The sequence below is a fragment of the Adelges cooleyi genome, unplaced genomic scaffold (genome assembly GCF_023614345.1).
Source record: "Adelges cooleyi isolate 19-005CV unplaced genomic scaffold, UGA_ACOO_1.1 ACOO_flye_CR_arks_rails_tigmint_CR_PRNA_376, whole genome shotgun sequence".
In the NCBI taxonomy this organism is placed as follows: domain Eukaryota; kingdom Metazoa; phylum Arthropoda; class Insecta; order Hemiptera; family Adelgidae; genus Adelges; species Adelges cooleyi.
The window spans coordinates 6,631,130-6,651,984 of NW_026096053.1; the positions used below are offsets into that span (position 1 = coordinate 6,631,130).

The 20,855-nt window shown below is 35.4% G+C and overlaps 2 protein-coding genes across 5 annotated transcripts; one reads left to right on the forward strand and one right to left on the reverse strand.

The window, feature by feature from the left end:
* Nucleotides 1-622: 622 nt before the first annotated feature.
* LOC126841098 (monocarboxylate transporter 12-B-like) lies at nt 623-18,005 on the reverse strand. 4 transcript variants are annotated; one of them, XM_050577362.1, is made up of 8 exons: nt 17,753-18,005; nt 10,768-12,307; nt 8,124-8,515; nt 7,762-7,879; nt 7,481-7,597; nt 2,840-3,061; nt 2,428-2,713; nt 623-2,345 (listed from the first exon to the last, which is right to left on the reverse strand). In XM_050577362.1, exons 2-8 carry the CDS (start codon nt 11,869-11,871, stop codon nt 2,182-2,184), a joined length of 2,403 nt encoding a protein of 800 aa, XP_050433319.1. In that variant the 5' UTR covers nt 11,872-12,307; nt 17,753-18,005; the 3' UTR covers nt 623-2,181. The 4 variants fall into 4 exon arrangements, with proteins under 4 accessions (XP_050433319.1, XP_050433320.1, XP_050433321.1 ...); XM_050577363.1 differs by having other exon boundaries at nt 17,743-18,005; XM_050577364.1 differs by lacking the exon at nt 17,753-18,005 and adding an exon at nt 17,531-17,618.
* Nucleotides 13,716-14,975, forward strand: LOC126840720 (uncharacterized). Its single transcript, XM_050576636.1, has 2 exons — nt 13,716-14,180; nt 14,250-14,975. Exons 1-2 carry the CDS (start codon nt 13,716-13,718, stop codon nt 14,973-14,975), a joined length of 1,191 nt encoding a protein of 396 aa, XP_050432593.1.
* Nucleotides 18,006-20,855: the final 2,850 nt, after the last annotated feature.

Sequence of the window (20,855 nt, forward strand, 5' to 3'; positions counted from 1 at the left end):
AAAATGTCAAATTTTATTTATATTTTTAATAATAAGTACTTTATAAGCCTCTCCCGGGTTCCACGTTTATTGTAAGGTTTTATAGCTCAAAGCAACTGTTCTAATACTAACTTTTCGTTAATGGCTTAAAAAATGTTTGATTTCTAGTGTTTAGAAGACCGTTAACAGGCAATTTTGTATTTTGGATATTGTTTAGTTTTAGGTATATTGGGTTATTTGGGTTCAAATCCCTGATAATGTATATTACAGTAACATAATAGTTTTCAATAATATACAAGATAAGCTGTCCCGACCCGGCGTTGCCCGTATATTAGAATAGACACACAATCAGCTGATTGAATCACTGTACCCCAGTGGTATGGAAAACCATAGAGATGTGTTGATAACTATTGATACTATTGATAGTCATTTTAATTAATTACTTATTAAAAACATGTTCTATCGGATCAAATTGTGAATTTAAACCTTTCTCGAAGTAACTTAATCGCACACACAAAATTTCATAAAAATCTGTCCAGCCGTTTAGAAGGAGTTTGCATACTTACACACGCACAGAAGAAATATATATATATATATAAAGATATATTTAAATAACAGATGCAAATAATATATTTAACAACGATAATAGTGATAAAATGTTTAAATAACAGACAATGTCGCACTCATTACATAATAATTTAAAAATTACGTTCTAACATTAAATATTTGTTTAATAAATATATCTATATGTAACAACTACGTCCAGTATAGTCAGTACATGCGTATATTTATTGTTCAATTTAGAGAACCAACAGACAAATAATATAACAAAAATGGAAGATCATTGAGTTACAATATTATACTTGAGCCAAATAATAATAATAATAAATAGTTATATAGACGAAACGAACCAACAGTTACCTTAAAACATAGACTCCCAATTAAACTGATTGCGTTTTATACAAAAAAAATTCTCTTAAATACTAAAATATTGCTTGGTCCACCGCATCATATTATGTCAACGGTGTTTGGTTTTCTTAAAATTTCGTAAAGCATTTATATGACTGTTTGAAAAAGACAATAATTATAAAACACTAACAACATTTTTGGATAACAAATAATCTAGACATGATTGTCTCATAATCTAAAACCTCTTAAATGCGGTTACTATACCAAAGGCGTTAAAAATAATACCTAAATTAATTTCATGATGTGAGAATCAATAATATTGAGGATTAACTTGTGTCTTGGAAGAGCGTGAAAACTGTCCAATAATAAATAATAATTACTGTTATTGGTTAAGAGTTACCATTTACTGAATAAGTAAACTATAAGTTGTAGTATACGAGTTGTGGAGTACCTTTTTTATGATCTATAACAATAGGTACTTACAACATTTGGTAGGTATCTTGATATAATTGTTAATACTAGTGGGTAACATGAGAATAATAAAAAGTACAACATTGAACAAGATCAACATAAATAAATAATTACAACACTAAATAAACATAACACATCACAATTATTGTTTTAAAACGATCAACTTAATTTCGTTCTGACCAAATTACGTCGTATATAATATTATACACCTATACGGTCTAATAAATTAATCTAATGATTTCATGTTTGGTCATCTTATAATGTATTTTTCTGACCACTGACAAAGTCAATAACAATATATTATTTTAACGGTAAATTTAAAAATAAATTTAAGAAAGATATTTAGCACTTAATAAACAGAAAAACAACGATTAAACTATCATCAATTAATTTTAAATTGAAATAGGAAAATGTTTTAGTACTAAGAAAAAACAATTAACATTAAAAACGAATTAAAATTAACTATTTAAAAAAAAATCGACGAAAAATTATTTTAATTATGAACACCGAAGCTAGAGTACATAGAGTAAGTCGATGGTGGTAGTTGCAGTTATATTAAAATATACTGTTGCAAATTAACATCATAATTACATACAACAGAGTATTATCGCATTCGATAGTTGCTCAGGTACAGGTAACAATATCTATCGTAATTGTATCACAAGATTTATTGAGGAATAAATTGTTCTATCTATCATATAGAACAATTCAGTCAGAATCAATCAGATAGAATCCGTGTAGTCTCTGCTACTTTCAATTTAGTTATGTTGTATTCTATAATATCCTTCTCTTTATAGTATTGTGTTTTTATCTATTATTTATTTATGATCTGATGCTTTCTCGATCGGTTTCCAGGTGTCCTTTACCCCACAAAATACGGTTCTTTGTGTAAGGAATAAGGCCGACCAGTATGCCCGACACGAGTATCCACAGACCAGCCAAGTAGAATGAAAAATCCCAAACTCCGGTCACGTCCGAAACCCATCCTGCATGTAAAATAATAGTTTAAGTCAATTTTAGATTATATAATATGATGTTAACATAAATAATGGTTGGAAACGAGTTTACCTGCTAACGGTGGACCTAGGAGGTTGCCGATTCCTTGGCACAGCAACATCAGTCCGTAGGCTGTTGTAAACCTATCCAACGGTATGAGTTCGCCGAGGATGGCCGGAGTGAACGAAAAGTTGGAAGCGAAGAACAGGCCAAATATGCCACCAATGACTATGAGTGACCAGAAACTCTTGATAAACAATGGCATAATAGCACAGCAAACTCCACAACCGACCAAACATATAGCGTACACTTTGGTCACGTTCATCCATGGATAGTCTCCGGCCCAACCAAGCAAAATCTAAAAATATACAATAACCATTACACCACTTTACATTACTTTACAGTCAAATCTAAGTAGTCGATGGCCTTTAAATCATTTGTTTGATTTAAAACAGTGCCGAGAAATTAACATTTAAATACAAACCATCCCAACGGTGTTCGTAGCTCCAATAGTGCTGATAATTGTGGATGCTTGAGTATCAGACAATCCTTTGGCCATGACGAAATCGGTAAGATAAAAGTAGGGCACGATGAACCATGTGAAGAGAAGTATGGTGGACAAAGAAAGTAACAGGAAATGAAGTTCCAAAAACATGCTGAAGTCCAGGATCCCACTCAATAGCTCTTTTACTTCGGCGTACCATTCCTACGTAATAAGAAATATCGTATGAGTGGATACTGGATATTATTATATTTTGTACAAATCGTAGGTAATATTTAATAATATAATGGATTTATTGAGAAGAGGTATTTTAGGAATAAGCCCAGTAATGAATGAGTAAATAAGAAAGAATAGATTACATTGTTTCACTCATTATAAAAGAACGATTGTTGAAGGTAATTGTATTTATAGTAGTGTTTATAGTGGTTGCTGAGAATACGAACCGAATCTCATCCTCGCCTGATAAATAATAAATCAATTATTGTTTAAAATAAATTATTAAAAAATTATATTGTGTTGGTGTTAAAGATATGCACAATAAATATACCGCGATAAAAGGTTAACATTATTGCAATGTAAATATTGCCGTGTTGCATTCGTTTTCATATTGTAATGTACACAGCATTATGTAGGTATACCCTACTTGAATAGGTGTGCGGTTTAAGATTTATTGCCCTTAGATTTAAAAGCACTGAAGTTATTCGAGACACTCTATTATGCGGTATTTTTTAACTACAATTTGAATTATTCATAAATATCTGAAATGTAGCAGTTTTGAGACTGAATACTGAATATATATGCACTTTTTCTTCTTTTGGCCATTAAATTTCTTTTTCATACGTCTAATTAGTTTATATGTGTACAAAATGCAATAATGATAAAACTCAAAAATATGTGTAACCGGTCAGAATTTTTAACTTTGTTGTGGAATTGAAAAATTATTGATTTTACAAGAATAGTTTTTTTTTTTTTTTACATCAACATGAAGTGAACTATAGTTTTTAGGGAATTGCTAAGCGCTTAACGCTAAACAATCGGCTCGTCACTCGTTGCATTATATTATTATAATATACATGGCCTTTCTCTGCGTTTCGTATTACCGCAATAATGGCGTGCCAAGATTTACAGAAATTGCACGTTAATACAAATAGCCGGTGAACAAACAATTCTCACAAACCTAATTCCCTATTGTTACAATAAAACAAAAATATTTTTTATAAAGCCAGACAGATAGAGCCGCTAAGCTCCATCTGGGTTGGCGTCCAATGTTAATGTTTTCAGCCAATGAAAGATTGTATTCGGTTGACAAACAAGACGGTTCGCGTAAGTCCACGTCAAACAATGACATGCCGTTTGTCATGTTCAGTTATTATTTTTTGTTTATTGTATTATTTCTCTTGTCCCATGTGTTCGCATAAAAGTTTAAAACGGCAGAGGAATCGCTGAGCAGAGAGCGGTTGCGCGCGCGGTGGCGGTGGCTATCGATCGCTAGTATAAGCTTTTCACCCGACTCAACATGCCAAAAAACCCTACACAGGGTACGCCAAAACCACTGTGTATCGATGCATAAAACGTACCTGATATTGTTTTATACTGCCATGCCGTTTCGGTGGCGTATTAGAAATTCCGCCGCAAAACTATGCACTTATCTAAATTTTATTTATTAAGAAATACCAGCGCGAAAATATTTGTCCACGTGCCACTTGGACGTAGACGTTTCTATTTTTCATAACCTTTTTATTAATTCTCATTATCATAATATAAAAGCGCAAGATTCGAAACGCACGCGATTTAGATAGGTGCATTAGTATTAAGCGAGAACCCGCATGAGTTAATATAATAGTAAACATTTTTTTCAGTTATAAATGTTTTTCGACGGGGCTGACGGGCTTATGGTCGAAATGACTAATAACATTACACAAATAAACGAAGAAAAATTGCTTAAATTCCGGGAGGATATGACACTATAATATAAAGTGCACATCGTGTTGTAAAGTATAAAGCAATCCTTGACTCCCAATTCATTAACGGCGACAAATCGACCATCGTCCCACTGCAATGATAATTTTGTAACCGATAGTAATATGTAATATGATAACACCACATAAAAGAATTATTTTCAAATGGAAATTAATATTAAGTAAACACAACACAGCTGAGGAATGAGGATATAGCACTAATGGTTTTACAACCGTCTTTCTATATATATCTACTCATTTTTACCCGACCGCGAAAAAGAGTTTTATTATATTTTTTTTATAGCTAACTTTATATAATAATAAGATCAGAGTAGCTGGTTCATTAAATTATAAACACGAGCTAACACAGCAATCTACGATGAATCAATGACCCTGCAGTGTGGAGATCATTGCAATATATTGATCTATGTAAATGAATACGTTTTTTGAACAATATTTACAAATTTTAAATACAGTCAGACCCAGTCTTAATGGACATTAGAAAGGTCGATATTTTCAGGAAATCCTGCTCTCAATATGGTTTCGTCTCCCTAGAAAGCTGTACCGGCATGACCTATTTGCAAAACATAGTGATGGGAATCAAAATATGGCCAACACATCAGACTCAGAACGGTTGAATAGAATAATTTTGTTATATTAACTAGTACACAATACGGAGCACCGGCCACATTGTCCTAACTCCTAACAGGGTTGGGATATTAATTGCCAGACAAAAGTCACTTCCTCCAAATCGGTGGATATGACTTCCAGTGGTGATGCCTATAGAAATTGTTTTAAAAAATATATTACAACGGTTCGTATTGTAACTAGTACTACCCAAAAATTATTTAATATTGTTTCACGTAAGTTAATCGTTAGTTAAAAAAAAAACGTTGAGGTCCGCCTCATGATGGACTTAAATACAAAACGGTCTAAAATTGGGTTGTAATTGTAATTGTAATTCGTATTACTTAATATTTTTTCGCCGAAGCCATATGCATTAAAAAAAAAATCGTTTAGGTTTGAAATACATATTTTTTGGCTAAATAAATCTCTACAAAAAAAATGCATAATTTAATAATTAAATACATGTTTGTATTTATTACTAAGTTTTGTTTATCACTACATTATCGATTATTATAGTTAATAGTGGCCTTTAAATACCAATTGAGTAGTGCCGGTGCTATCGTCACACTGCAGTGTATAGCTCTTAAGTTTTGACATGCTAAGCTGCCGTCAAAACGCTATCAACGACGTCAACAGCAATAGTAAATAAAATCCGGAACGATCGAGGGAGAAAATCACAAACAACGACTTATCCGATTTGGCCGAAATACTGATAAATCGGCATTAGTGACAGTTGGCGCGGACCTTTATGGAATTGAATTGAGCTTTCGCCATTAGACCGCTGTAATAGTCAACACGCTACTAATGCCATATTCAATAACAAAAACAATAATACACTGAAAACGAAAATAACATTTTTCTAAAAGCTTCGGTGTAATTTTTCAATGTATTCGATGATCGAGTTTTCTTGCACGCGACAAAAAAAAAATACATGTTTTCAGATAAACGGCGATCAAACGGTAGATTTCCTGTGCGTGTAACGAAAACTTAATTTGACAATAACACAAATAACGGATCGCACAATTTACTCTGTTAAACTATGGAGTCTGACAAGCTTATTTCGCAATACCAATGGAATTAAGCCACTTGTGCAAGAAATACATTAGAGATTATTCCAACAGATGTGCTGTATAGAATTCGCATTGACGGTGTTTTGATTCGAAATAGCTTTTCTGACGCTTTACATATTATTATTATGATTCCGTACTGTTACTGGGCCGCTATTGACGGTGTGCGTGAATGAAGCCTAGTAACACATTAATCTTTATCTAACACAGCCGCCTGACAAGGCCAATATTTCCAGTGTGCGACCCTCTCATACGCTCTGCCTCTCATCACCTTGATTTTTATTCAAGTCGGCTATCCGGACAACCAAACGTCATAAGTAAACAATATAACCACATCGGGCGTGTCGACCGATTTCAATGATATGAACTGCAGACAGCCGACACACGGAGAAGAGCACATCGTTTTGACTGTCTTGAGTAAAGATCGTGTTTGTTCGATTCTCCCCAGTGGGATTGTCCCGTTCAACAGCCCAAACACATATTTTACTCTTACTTTAAGAGTTCTATGGTGCACATGATATGTGTGCACATTTTAAGTCTTAATAGCTAACATGCTACAATAATAATAATTTCCAGTAGCTCGTGCAAGGACACTGGTGTCGTTAGCTCAGTAAGTAAGTGTAAAAACCCATCTTGACGAAGCTTTTTTAAGCTTTAGCCTTTACTACTTACTCACGTGTTGCACGTGCGTTATACGCTGCTTTGTTATATTTTCCCCGTACTATTAATATGCATATCAGACGTGTAAGTGAACCTATCAGCAAAATCGACGTTTGACCGACCGGTGTGCAAGTCAGACGTGCATGCGTGGAACGTGTATATTTTGCAACTTGTCATTAAAAGCCGTTCTCTGATGTCACATAGATCTCAGGCTTTTACCCCCCTAGATAAAGGTGATTTTAGCTTTTGAATTCGACATGCTGGAGCATACGTTTGTCACCGTACACGGCGAGTAAACGGCCAGCGCTTACCTTTTTCAACGATTTTGGCTGAAAATAAGATCTTTTCCGCCTAACCCGGCGCACGTTAATTTCACGTTTATTCGACACGTGATTAATTACTTTGGCATAACTATACCTGCGTAAAATCTGTAAAAACGGTAGTAGGTATACAGTAATTGTGTTTTTTTTATTTCATCGACTCTGTATCCAAATGGTACGGTTTGTACGTCATAAAAAAAACAATACAACAATACAGAAAGCCAGCAGATTAAGTTAAAACGGCTGACCTTCGGCGATTATGAGATACATACCGAGTTTGGTTCGCTGGCGACCGTCAACGTTGAATTGTTATAAATGTCCGGGCACGAAGACGCTTTTTTGGAATTTTTCTGAATGTGCAATATAGCCCCTTTATACATTACTGAGCTCCTGAAATCCAATTCATAATATAATATAATATAAATCATAATAAAATAATAATAAAAACCCTTAACCGTAAAAATTATATACTCTCCGCGTAGAGTATACGGACGCGGAGAGTGTATAATTTTTATGGTTAAGGCTTTTTATTATTATTTTATTACATATATAAGTGCTTAAGTTTTTTCTAGATGATATATCATTACTGAATAAAGCAAGTTAGAAAAAAAAAGTAACTAAAAAAGGTTCTAACCTGTGATATGGCAAACTCTTCAACCAGTTGGACTGAACGCTACTAAACTGTCTCTTCAACGTCGGTTTGGGCGGTCTGTCGGGGCTATTGTCGGCCGTGTATTCCAGCTGTGGATAAGTCATTTGCGACTCTAATGGCACGATGCCTCCAGAACCCATTGCGTTGTTCTTCTTTGACTGTTTCAGTTTCATGGTCATCACCAAGGGAGGCGTGCCTGACTGTTGGTCGTTCTTGAAAGTCGACGGTCGATTGCCTTCTTGATCCATAGGGGATGACCGGTTCAGGTGATTAACGCTGTTGCTCCGACAATTCAACAAATTGGGGTAGTTTTCCAATATCACGTTGAACAACCGCTTGTTGTAACTCAGAGATTCTAGCACCTCGAACGGCACCTGTGCAGATAAGTGTGAACATAAAGTATTAACGTATTTTTAGTTTTATATGTTTAGTAACAATAGGAATAACTGGATCTCAGGAATCCCAATTTCTGTCCCATACCTGATATTTAGTGGATACTAATTATTTAAATAAAGGCAATACAGTGGGATCGGGGCATAGTGGGGATAAATGATATTGGGGAGAGGAAGTACAGTATAATATGGGTTTCGGACTATAAGAGAACATTATCCTTTTAAAAAGTGCCTACTTCACTTAATAGAAATTACATTTTTATGTGTCTGTATAATTTAATACATTATGTCGAATCTATATGTACTAGAAACTATCTGCAACGTTGTAACGCGTTTCCAAAGTGTGGTTAAAATAAATATAATTTATTTTCTTTTTTTAAAAGTACTGTTTTATTTTAACTCGCATTAAGAGCCAAGTATGAAGCATGTCTGTGCCCAATGGTCGGAAACTTTTAATAGAAACAATAAATAATTACTACTTTAGGTGTCTGCCGTGACAGTAAAAAAAAATAAATGAAAAGATAGTATCCGATGAACGTGACCCACATATGTTTTGTGTGTTAAATCCAATTAAATGTTATTAAAGCGATGTTAACACGTAGCCTTAATGTTATTTAACGCGACTTACTTTCTAGACTTATAATAGTAAAATCAGTACAAAATCAAATAAACAATAATATTATTTTGCATGAATATAATAAAAGTTGCCTAACGTGTCTTTTCAAATGCCAATTCGATCAAAATTTAAATAACAAGTAATGTCTAAGGTCCTAGGTTTTTTGAGTAATCAATTTTTGTTGTACCGTTGACACTATTGCGAATACAAATGGCTGTATTAGTGAGAAACGTATAATTAGTATTAACAGTACACTATTTTATTTACATTAACGACCTGGAAAATTAACGACGACAAGTATAAACATTTTCGTTGACCATGACAAGAAAACGGGTACATTTGCATTAAAGTAAGCATACCTAAAATTGTGCCATTTAAACGAACAGCATATGAAAGGTATATGAAAAATGAGTCAATGCGAAAACAGTTCTGACCCCTTCTTAACATTTTAATAGCGCTAAATCGTTATTCCTAATACGTTGTTTCCGGTTATTAAGTTACTACAATAATCCAATCAAAAATTCTTAATAAATTCTTTAGAAATATTATTTGAAATAATCAAAATCTTACTGTATGCTTTATTAAACTAAACGCATTATCCACCGCCCGGCCAGTATTTATTCAGACTAATAATTAGCTCCATATTTTTCGAACTCAATATGTTATTTCACCATAGTCACACCATTCTAATCAATACATTTTTGTCTATTAATTATGAAATTTATCTACACAAATTAACTTTTTTTAAATTAAATTTGACGATTGAAATAAAATTTGTATTTGTATTTAAAAATATACAGTTGTGTGGCATACTTATAAATAAATAGAGCAAATATAAGTATATAATTTGTCTATAGAAACAACCATAAAATATTTATTTTGTTCCAGTTTTTAATTCATTAAATCTAAAATAATTAAACATTTTCAATTAAAATAAAAAATTGTTGATTGTTTGTACAAATAATTGCATTTACATTTACTCCGTTTGTACAATTAATCCCAATTAATTCTAGATATTTAATCAAATTTACATCGTTATTAGTTTAGTATATGTTATTAAAAACAATAATTTAAAAGTATTTTAATAATAAAAAATTGAATAGTTAAAAATGTGTTTATCTTTACTCTACATAAGTATACTATTGTTTCTACGTAGTTCTTCGAAAACACTTAAAACTAATTTATTCAATAACTTTGTGATAAATGGCACAAGTATCAATTTTATCAAAATAATAAAGCAAAACAAATTCTCGCCGATACTTGAATACTTTAGTGCGACAATGTGGGGCTTTTTTTAATTTATTAAGAATCACCTATAGTAGACTTTATTTCGAATAAAGTATGTTGACGTAAAATTTTATGACAATCTCATCGTTCTTATTTATATTTTATATTAAATTTTTTCTATTGTTAATTATTATTACTGCTTTTAAATAGTAAATAAGTATATTTTTCAAATTAAAAGAATAATAATCGAATGTCACTAGTTTATATAATTTTTACTTATCAATGCAATTATTATTTTAGATTCACCATTCGATATTTCATAAAATTATCTAGTTAAATCATACATATATATATATATATAATAAAATAATAATAAGTAGACCAATAATACCTTTTCGTTATGTTTGATGTAGGTGGGTAGGTTTATAACCGATCTAAACCCATTATTGGCGCCACCCGAATACACTGGATCGATGTTGGATGGCCGCCGGACAGTAGTGGAGACTCCGGTCAGTTTGTACTCAGCCGTCTGCGCTTCTTTTACCAACCGTCTGAACTGTTCCACGTTCGGATACTGCCGGTCAGTGTCTTTTGCTGACGATTCGTCGTCTCTCAAGGCCAAGTGGTCGACAATGGATTCCTCGGTTACCGTCCAGGGTTTGGACACGTTCACTGGCTTCTTCTGTTCGGCGATCAGCCAGTCGGGATCGCGCATCAGAGCGCCGCACACGCAAAAGTTGAAAAACGTGCCAGCCAGCAACAACACGGTGCCGCGCCACCCGTACTCTTCGATAGAATATTGCGTCAATGGAGCGTATAACAGCGTGCCGATACCGGTGCCACACGCACCCAGCCCGGTGGCCAGCGTGCGCTTTTTATCGAACCAGTAAGCAATACTGACCACGGCGGTGACGTAGCATAGGCACAGACCAAGCCCAGACAGAAAACCGAACGTGAAAAACACCATTTCGATGGAGTCGGCGAACGAGGAGATGATGAACCCGACGCCGGACACGATGCCGCCGACAATTGTCATCTTCCGGCAGCCGAATTTGTCGACCAACGCGCTACCGACGGGGCCCAGCAACAGCGGAACGGCCATAAACAGGCTACCGATCCACGCGGTCTTCGACTTGCTCTCCTGGAACTCCTTGAGGAACTCGATGTACAGCATCCCGAATGAGAAGCTTATGCCGTCCGATATCAAGCATATCATCAGTGAAGCAAACACGACCATCCAGCCCCAGCCGCCGTCCGGCATCTTCGGCTTCCGGTCGTCTTCGTTGTCTTCTTCGTCCTCGTCCCGGTTGCTGACTATTCCGTACGGCACGGTTTCCACTTGTAGCGACACCCGTTTGCACGGCACAAAGTCCCGTTCCTTTTCCCGCGACAACTTGCTCAAAAGTTCTCCCAAATAGTCGTCGCACTCCTCGTCCTTCGTCCATGACGACCGGCGGTGGCACTCCTCGTCGTCCACTATAGTTATCACTTCCATCAAACAGACGGTGTCTCGCGGACGCCACAACACGCGCGCTCTATTGCTGCTGCCGCCGCTGTCTGTTTCGTTCCATCTCTTGCGCGGCTATCCAAATGCGTTGTTCTTCAACCTTGGCCGGGTTCCCTGTTCCCGTTTACTGGCGGCTGGTAAAGGTTTTCGACCAACGTCTCAGCCAACCCTTAGAGTCCAAAATGAAGTTGGATCTCCAACCGCTATACCATTCGCATGACTTCGGGAATCCGATCAATAAGTGTGAGTGTAAATAAACGTATAGCTGGGGAAGTTCACAGGTGCCCGGCATCAATGACCGGCTTACTAATGGCGATCCCGAAAACGACTGCACTTCAAGAGGTCTGCCCGAAGTCTATCTTGTCGTGCGGCAGTGGTACGCAGCTCATCAGAATACGTCCGTTATTGACTAGAATTAGATATTCTGAAAAAATACAAAACAAACGACACGAATTAATTTCGGGAAACATACCATGACACGTTTAAGTAAAGGTTAATATGTGTTAATATATACTATAATAGTTGTCCGAACAGCGGTAACGCCGGTCAATAAAAATTATATCCTATTTAATACACTCAGAACCGGCTTCAACGCGTTTTATTGATCAGGCATGACGTTCGATTGAGTTGACGTACAAAATCAATCGTTTCGCACGAATCAATTTTAACTAAAAGTTTTAGTGACAACTTTATTAACAACATAACATAAAGCGAGCTGCCCATTAATTCGTGTTGCCAATACACACACAGCATGCTTAACATTCGACTTCCGTTTCCGTTTACCCATAGTTTATCAGTCAATACTCATGGAACACAGTAATTATTGAGCGATACCGTCTAAAATAATTAAATAAACAATAAAACCCATGACAACAAAACAATTATTCAAGTTTATTGTTATAATATCGAATATTTTAGCAAAATAAAATATACGACCAATATCAGCATACAAGTGTAATCATGTTAGAACGACAAGAAAGAAAAACGGTATCTTCTCTAATCAAAACTAATGTTTGATTAGCTCGTCAGTCGCACGGTATGTAATCATATATTTTTAATGTATAAAGGTGAACAGACTCCGCCCCAGTGGTCAAGTTTAATAGACGACCCATAGTTTGTTTATGAATCCCTAATTTATTTATCCACAAAGCACGGACATAAATATATAATATAATATATTATCATAATACATTATCGCATAACCTCAAACAAAGCGTGGCCCGATGGACTGTTGTTGCTCAGCCCAGTTTGCCCTGGAAATACGATACGTCTTTATTCGATTAACTGAATAATATGTGTATATGAAAACAGGAACAAACGCTCTATGGGAGAGTAGTTTCATTTGCATTGCATAGTTTGTCCTAAGGGCGGTACCGATTTACAATAGCCTGGCGCACGATGCATAATACAATATCTATATTTTTTATCAAAGTGGAAATAGGTCCATTCTCTATGACTTTTGAAAAATTAAACGTTATTTTATTTTTTCTGATTGTTTTCGTGCACATTTTATTTGCCTACTGTGTATTGTATTTCCATTGAATTTAAGGCTGAGATCAACAATCTTTTAAACGTCTGTCTACCTATTTGTTCGTATATTTTCGTTTATTGTTTTGCTATGTAATAACGCAAAACTGGTTTTGGATTTTCAAAAGTTTTGAATTCGGTCAACTACGATTCCTTTAAACCGGTGGCTTATGTACTTAAACGTTTATCTGAATAATTGACTGAGAATTTAAGCAGTACCCTCAATTCGCATGTACTCCGAACTTAACCTATATCCACATACACACGTGTCGTTGGGAGTCTAATAGACGAAGGGTCATGTTTAGATGAACTGGACTGAGGTGTTGATGTTGATGACGGTAATACGACTGGGACAGCCCGACAGACGGTTCGACCATTATTTGTTGGGCACCAGTATGGTGTGGCCGGAACGATACGAACCGCGGTCGGTGATTCACAGTCGATTCCAAATGTCCCGCGGCGGCCGGGTGATGCTCTCGTCACCGCGGTTCCGTCCCGGCGTGCCGTTTACGTTAGGCATGTTCGAGGCGACGGCCGCGTGCCGGACGAACGTCGAGCCGGACGTCAGGCCGTTCCCGCCGCAACAGTGCGCCCACCGGACCCGCGACACTAACACTGACCCACAACCTCTGGTCAACGTGGTCGACGTGTTCCTGGACAAGCACGAAATACTTTGGGCGTTGGACGTGGGCACGATAAACACCATGACACAACCCGAACGCGTGGCTCCGCCCAAAATCGTCCGTGTCGAAATCGACGACGACGTCGACGTGAGTACCGATTACAGGAAAAGAAATACGATAGCGATAAATTCCGTGTATCTGTTGTGTTATTGTTAGACGTACAAGGCTTATGAAATCGATATCGACGCGGAACAAGAAGACAGTGACGTGGAAATGTGCTTGCAGTTCATCGTGGCGCACCAATCTCCCAAGAACACTTTCGTGTTCATAACCGATGCCGGCCGAAACTCGCTCATCATGTTTGACATGTACAAGGAAATGCAGTCGACGATCGTGTTCCCGGAGAAAACGGCGTACGCCGACCGGGACATCATGTTCATGACACTATTGCACAAGACGATGCAAGGCACCCGCCGTCCCGGGCTGTACGTCACGTATCTGTCGGGGTGTCACATGTACGTGGTCCAGTTGGACAACATCGACCAGTGTTCCGCGGTGGTGGCCCGGCCCGTCATCATGGATTTGGGCCGGAAGCCGTACAGGATCACGGTGCTGGGATCGGACGGCGGCAGCCGCATGTTCTTCCGGCGCCCCGCCGAAAACGAGATATGGTCGTGGGACGTGAACGCGCACTTTCATCCGTCCATGTTCGAGTTGGTGACGAAAGGCCAGGACTGCAGGGCGCCCGTGCAAATCACAGCGGGCTACGACCATTTCCTGTTCGTGCTGAAGAACAATTTCGGCGATTACGTGCGCAACACGACGGGCAGTCTGGGCGCGTACACCATCATACAGCCCGTGTCCAGGTTGCCCAAGAGCCGGGGCAACAGTACCACGACCAAAGGCACCGACGATAACGCACGTTGCGATTGCCACGGTTAAACTAGTCTGCGGCAGCCGCAGAGCAAAAACAACTTGTGCGCGCCGGGCCCGATCGCATTGGCCGGGTCCAATTTCATACTGGAAACAGTTTTTCAGTGCTTATCGGTAATATTTTTTCGACGACCATTTTCATTAGGTTATATGCAACGGATGTTATATAATTTAAGTTTGAAAATAACTGTTAGAATTTTTACAAATATTTGTAGTCGCTGTAAAAAATTAAAATTCAATTATTTAATCTTATCGCTTACAAAACTCAAAATCACTGATTAAATTTACGATACGGATCTGTTATTTTCTAAAGCTCTGAATAAATTATGAAAAATCTGGTTGACGATGAATGCTAGTTCTTATAATCATATTTCATATAACTTTATAGTTATCAAAATATATTCGGTCTTAATAGCTGTCGTTCTTATATAAAACATAATGTAGGAACGAGATAGAAGTTGACGAATCATGCTGAAATATGCTGAATTCCCAGTAATTAACTTCGATTGGCTTTAAATATTGATAAATGTCATATTTGCATTCAACGGGCATAGTTTTTTTTTTGTTATCTCATTATTGCAATAATTATATTGTTATCGCATTCGCCCGACTCAGCATATTTATACAAAACCATATCCATTAGCACTCTGATTTTTAGAAATTTGTAGGATTTCATTTAATTTCCGCCTTTACACTTTGTGTCGTTCGGATCGTCTGAAAGGACGTTGCAATTATCGATTTTCGTGTGTATTACCGTCGTTGAATTTGGGTCCTACCTAAAATGATTCTTGATTACCAATTATCTATAATTTAATGCTAAACGGCGTTATAACATTTTATGTATTACAATCACTATTGTGTTATGACCGGTGCAACTGTTGGGCAACACGCTAACATAAGGGTAGTCTAAAAAGAAAAACAACCTTGAGTTTATTTAACGCAATATAATAGTGTATAAATAAGATTACTATTGCGCGTGGCGCTAACAAAGACACGACATTGATTATTTTTGCCGCATTACAACCGCACAGGTAAAAACTACCAATTAACAGCAACACGACAAAACTTAATAGCCCATTAACCCCGTCTAAACTACTTACGATTCATGGGAAAGGCCCAAAACGAAGGACCGAATTTAAATTAATATAATCGGTATTAGTACCGAAAGTATTGGTGGATAATCTCTTCTGTTTAAACTTTAAATCTAACGAGCTATAGACAGCAGAGCTTCGAAGTAAGATAATAGCCCATTAAAAAAACTATGACAATTTAACATTTAAATTTTACAACAAACCAGACGATCGCCGAAAAGTGATAAAAAAAAAAAACATTTTACGGTTGTTAATAAATTATTAATATTATGTATTAAATGTTTTACGTAACGACTAACCGAAACCGCAGAGACAACTATTATGAAATCTAGATATGTGGGTTAGGTTTGTGATAACTCAGTTGGCTAGTTATAACATTTACGAAATTCGATAACCCGTAGTTAATGAAGTAATTAAATGATGTCTGATATGAAGAACAAATCGTTTCTAGTATTGCTGGCAAAATAACACACGTGTACAATTATCATTTGTTATTGCATAAAAGCTATATGAAAACCTAATATTTATAATCAGATCATAACAACGTTGTAGAATACCTAGTTAAATATTTATAAAATATATGTAAATACCATTTAAATAAAAGTACAAGTTTCTATAGGAAATAAATGATGCTAGGTAAAATAAATTAACATTTAACTTGTCCGGGTATGGTAGAAATAAACTAAAATGTATGATTTATATCTAAATAAATGTATATATTTTTGCTTGATACTGGTTAGCCGTTTACCAAGAGACAGCCGACAACGTATTAGCAATAAAAATGCAAATTAACCGGTGTCTTGTGAAAAGTAATTGGCTTAGATTGAGATTTATTTAGCGATTATTTTTTCAAGTAGCTTTAAATCCAACAGCTTTACCTTTATATTAAATTTGTTAATCTATGGTATCGGTTTTACTTTTTAGTGTCGGTCTTATCGTGTACTTTTATCCGTACAATATATTTTCATTCGAACCGGTCAGTCGTTCGCGCATTGCCAGCTGTCGAACTGAAGTTTTTCTTTTCAGTTATCAAACCCGAATTTAGCGAAGGGGAAAAAATCAAGTTATTCTTGATTTCACGAGTTCAAGTTTTTTTTTACTCTCGGAAATAAAAAAAAATATATATATACCTATTACGCGATGCACCTACGGGTTATCAATTATAAAACAAAATGTTATGTTGAAACCGATTGTGTACAGTGCGCTTCGTTAAAGATTAATGAACGTCTCGTGCACACGCACCTGGTCCATGTTACAGTTTTAATGCTAGACTTGAATTTAGAAAAATCAACGTCAAATTGATGGCATTCTTTAGGTAGTTGCCCCGTTAACACTCTACTATAAATTTGTCCTAACGAATATTGTAATTATAGTTTTGACCAAGTGCTGTCATAATTACTACAGCTTGCCAAGAAAGTGAAAATTCGATTTGATATCGAAAGGCGGGCGAGGAAACCGAAAAAGATAACAGACCTGTTGAACAGCGGTGCCAGAAACGAAAAGGTCACAGGATATTGATTTTTGAGATTTTCTCACTCCGACGTTGTACCGCGCGTCAGCGTGTAAAACTTGACACGTTATTCTAATAAAATATACTAAGCGGTACACGTTTTTTGGCGGTTCCGCGTTTTTTTTGGCCATGATACCTCCCTACAAATAACCTACAGTAAGTGTGCTACAACAACCTGTACTCACGGAAGCTGCCGGTCCGAGTTGTCGTGTATCCCAGCTCGGGTGTTGCTGTCGGTGGCGCGATAACCACGGCACTGTTACGGAAACATGGTACGTACGGTTTGGGCGCGCGTTATCAGTACAACGGCATTGCAGCGTTGATAAGCCACTATATGCGAAATACTTTAATCGGCCGAAACAGGGAACGACTCGACGACGACGGGACCGTGACTACCGTGCCACACCGGTCGGATGCTTAAAGTCGTCCCGTCGCGCTCATCTCGTCGACCGCGCTCCGTAACTGAGGCGGCACACTAGCGCGTGCGGTGGCTACCGAGTCGGCACAACTATAGATTTTTTGGCCTAGGGCAAGGCCAAACAGCCTCCGGCATACATATATATATATATATATATATACTTCGGAGCGACCGAAAACCAATATAACAAACACTTTCCCCAGTGTCGGTATCATTTTCGATTGGAAATAATTAAACTTGCACAAACAAAAAAAATACGGTTTTAAAAAAAATGCTGACTTTGCAGTTAGGTCTGGTCAGCCGAGGAAAAACCGCCAAGAGTTTGGTGGTATCAGTAAATTTGTCAATGATACAATACCCGGGCGACACCCAAGGGGAGTTTTTTAAATTTATTATACAATATTTGTGAGATAAATTGGCATTGTAAGGGTATGATCTGCACAGAGGACCCCAATTTTCAAATTTCGTGTAAAATAATTGTATTTAAACATCAGCTGTTAATGAATAATGGTATTATTTCTTAAGATTTCAAAGCAGTAGCTTTTATTGTATTTTTGTAAATCCATATTTGATTGAAATCCTATACTTAATATATACTAAGTTTAATTTTTATATAAAACAATTATAATAACAAAAAAATGTTCTCTATAAATAATTGTATTTCAATAATCTAAGACGGACTGGAAAATTACTTTTATTAAAACAGTAAGTAGTATTTGAGATCGATCATATTTTTTGATAAAAATTACCCTTTATTATTTTCACCCGATCATTAAAAATACAAAGAAAAAAATTTCGAAAAGGTTTTTAAGACATTTTTAACTTAAATCTTATATTATATAGCATAAACTATACTTAGTTAATTTGTAACCAAACATTAGTGGCAATGGAATTCAACAGTTTTTTTTAAATTTTGTTGCTTATTCTTAGTCTAGTTTCTAGAAAAACAATAAATATAATAATATTTAATTTAACATAAAATATCATCATTCAAAAATGCATTATTCTATGACGTTATTTTTTAAAAATACTTTTTGAATTTGTCAATGCCTTAAGAAAAATACATGTATTAACTTTTTTGATAGTATTATAATTTAACTATGAAGAATGCTGTTAAAATAAAATATTAATCCGATCAACCATACTAATACATATTCTCAACTCTTAGGTATTAAAGAGTATATTTAGCTATAATTTAATAAACAGTAAGTTACAATCTATAACAAACTTAAGCAACACTTGTTGTTATATATTATAGCTAAGTAATAAAATATTAAAAAAAAAACCTTCACCACATAAATGTATACACTTCAACGTATACGTTATCACACGTTATCGTTTCTTTATAATTAGCTTGTTTAAAACCTTATTACAGATTGCGAACTCGCTGGGTACAATCACTACATAGAGCAGGGTGATTCGGATTTATAGACATCAAACTTTCTAGCAATAAATAGATTGAAATCAAACTCGAGTTCAAAAATATTAAATTTAACAACGAGCCTTAATTATTACTAACAGGATTAATTAGATAAAAATTTTAACGAAGAAAAACTATCAAATATCACATCTGCGCAATTAGATCTAGAACCACTATAAATCATACCAACATCATTATTAAAATATTTTACTCTCGGTGAATTATTATTATCACCAGCTAAAATAATAATGACAGTGACATGTGACATCATATATTCAACAGTATTAGCGAATATGAATTGTTGTACTGAAGCTGGACTAGTAGTCGGAATATACATTTTACATACGTCCACTCCTATCCTAACTTTCAAACTCTTGTTGCTTTAAAAATAATTATTAAAAACTGGTTAACCCAGTAAGATATTACGTGGATCAATTAAAAAAACTACCCTGTATTTATAGAAAACTTCTGGTGAATTATGACCGAAAAGTGCCACCTATAATTATTGTTGTACGATTTGACAACGTCGCACGAAAAATCGTTCGTAAACGTTTGATTTTTGGGTATAAAATAGTTTTTCTTTGATCTACCGACCATCGTTCGCGATCGTGTTGCGAAAAAGGTAAAACGTTCGCAATCGTGTAACACAGAAACTCATAATGCTTTTGTCTTCATAACAAATGCATCGAGAATTAAGACTTGACAGAACTTGCAATAATATAGCTTTCTGTGTGGAAACTTATAAGAAATGGTAATTTAACGAAAACAGAAGTTCTTTGCAAAATACATAACCATAATAGACATGTCCTATCATAAGAATATATGAGGGGCGGATCCTTAACATCACAAAACAAAATGTAAGCGGTGACATTACAGTATATTACTTTACAAAATTATGTTTGCTTCAAAGGTGTATACAAAACACAAAACATCTTTGAAGCAGTTTATCGATCTTCATTTTACGTCACGTTAAATATAAGAAAAGCGTTTTGAAAGTTTACATTATAAAATGTTTAAAAGGCAGATGTATTATACAGAGCTATTAATTTATTATTTTACAGAATTATGTTTGCTTCAAAGCTGTATACGAAACATCTTCGAAGCAGCTTATCGTTCCTCCTTTTACGTCACGTAAGAAAAACGTGATAAGTACAATATAGATAGATAAGTAGATCAGTGAAAAAAAATTGTCTGGTTTAAAGCGCGATTTAACTGACGGTATACACATTTAATTTATAATTTTATCTACGAAAAAATAATTAGCTATTTTGACCTTACTACAACCGTTATATACTAATAACAGTATTAATAATTTAGTAAAAAATTAATTAAATAAGATTAAACAAATAACGAATAACTATAATACAAAAATGTACAGTTAAATGTAGATACTAAAAAAAAAAAAAAAATAATAATACTAAAATCATTAAAAAATATTTAACATTAATTA

Bases quoted from the DNA above. Each gene is read 5' to 3' on its own strand.
- LOC126841098 (XM_050577362.1), bottom strand. From the start codon at position 11,871: ATGGAAGTGATAACTATAGTGGACGACGAGGAGTGCCACCGCCGGTCG. The intron at 3,062-7,480 runs GTAAGCGCTGGC...CTTATTACGTAG, and splicing joins AGCCAAAATCGTTGAAAAAG to GAATGGTACGCCGAAGTAAA. The intron at 2,714-2,839 runs GTTTGTATTTAA...GTATATTTTTAG, and splicing joins CTACGAACACCGTTGGGATG to ATTTTGCTTGGTTGGGCCGG.
- LOC126840720 (XM_050576636.1), top strand. From the start codon at position 13,716: ATGAACTGGACTGAGGTGTTGATGTTGATGACGGTAATACGACTGGGA. The intron at 14,181-14,249 runs GTGAGTACCGAT...TGTTATTGTTAG, and splicing joins AAATCGACGACGACGTCGAC to ACGTACAAGGCTTATGAAAT.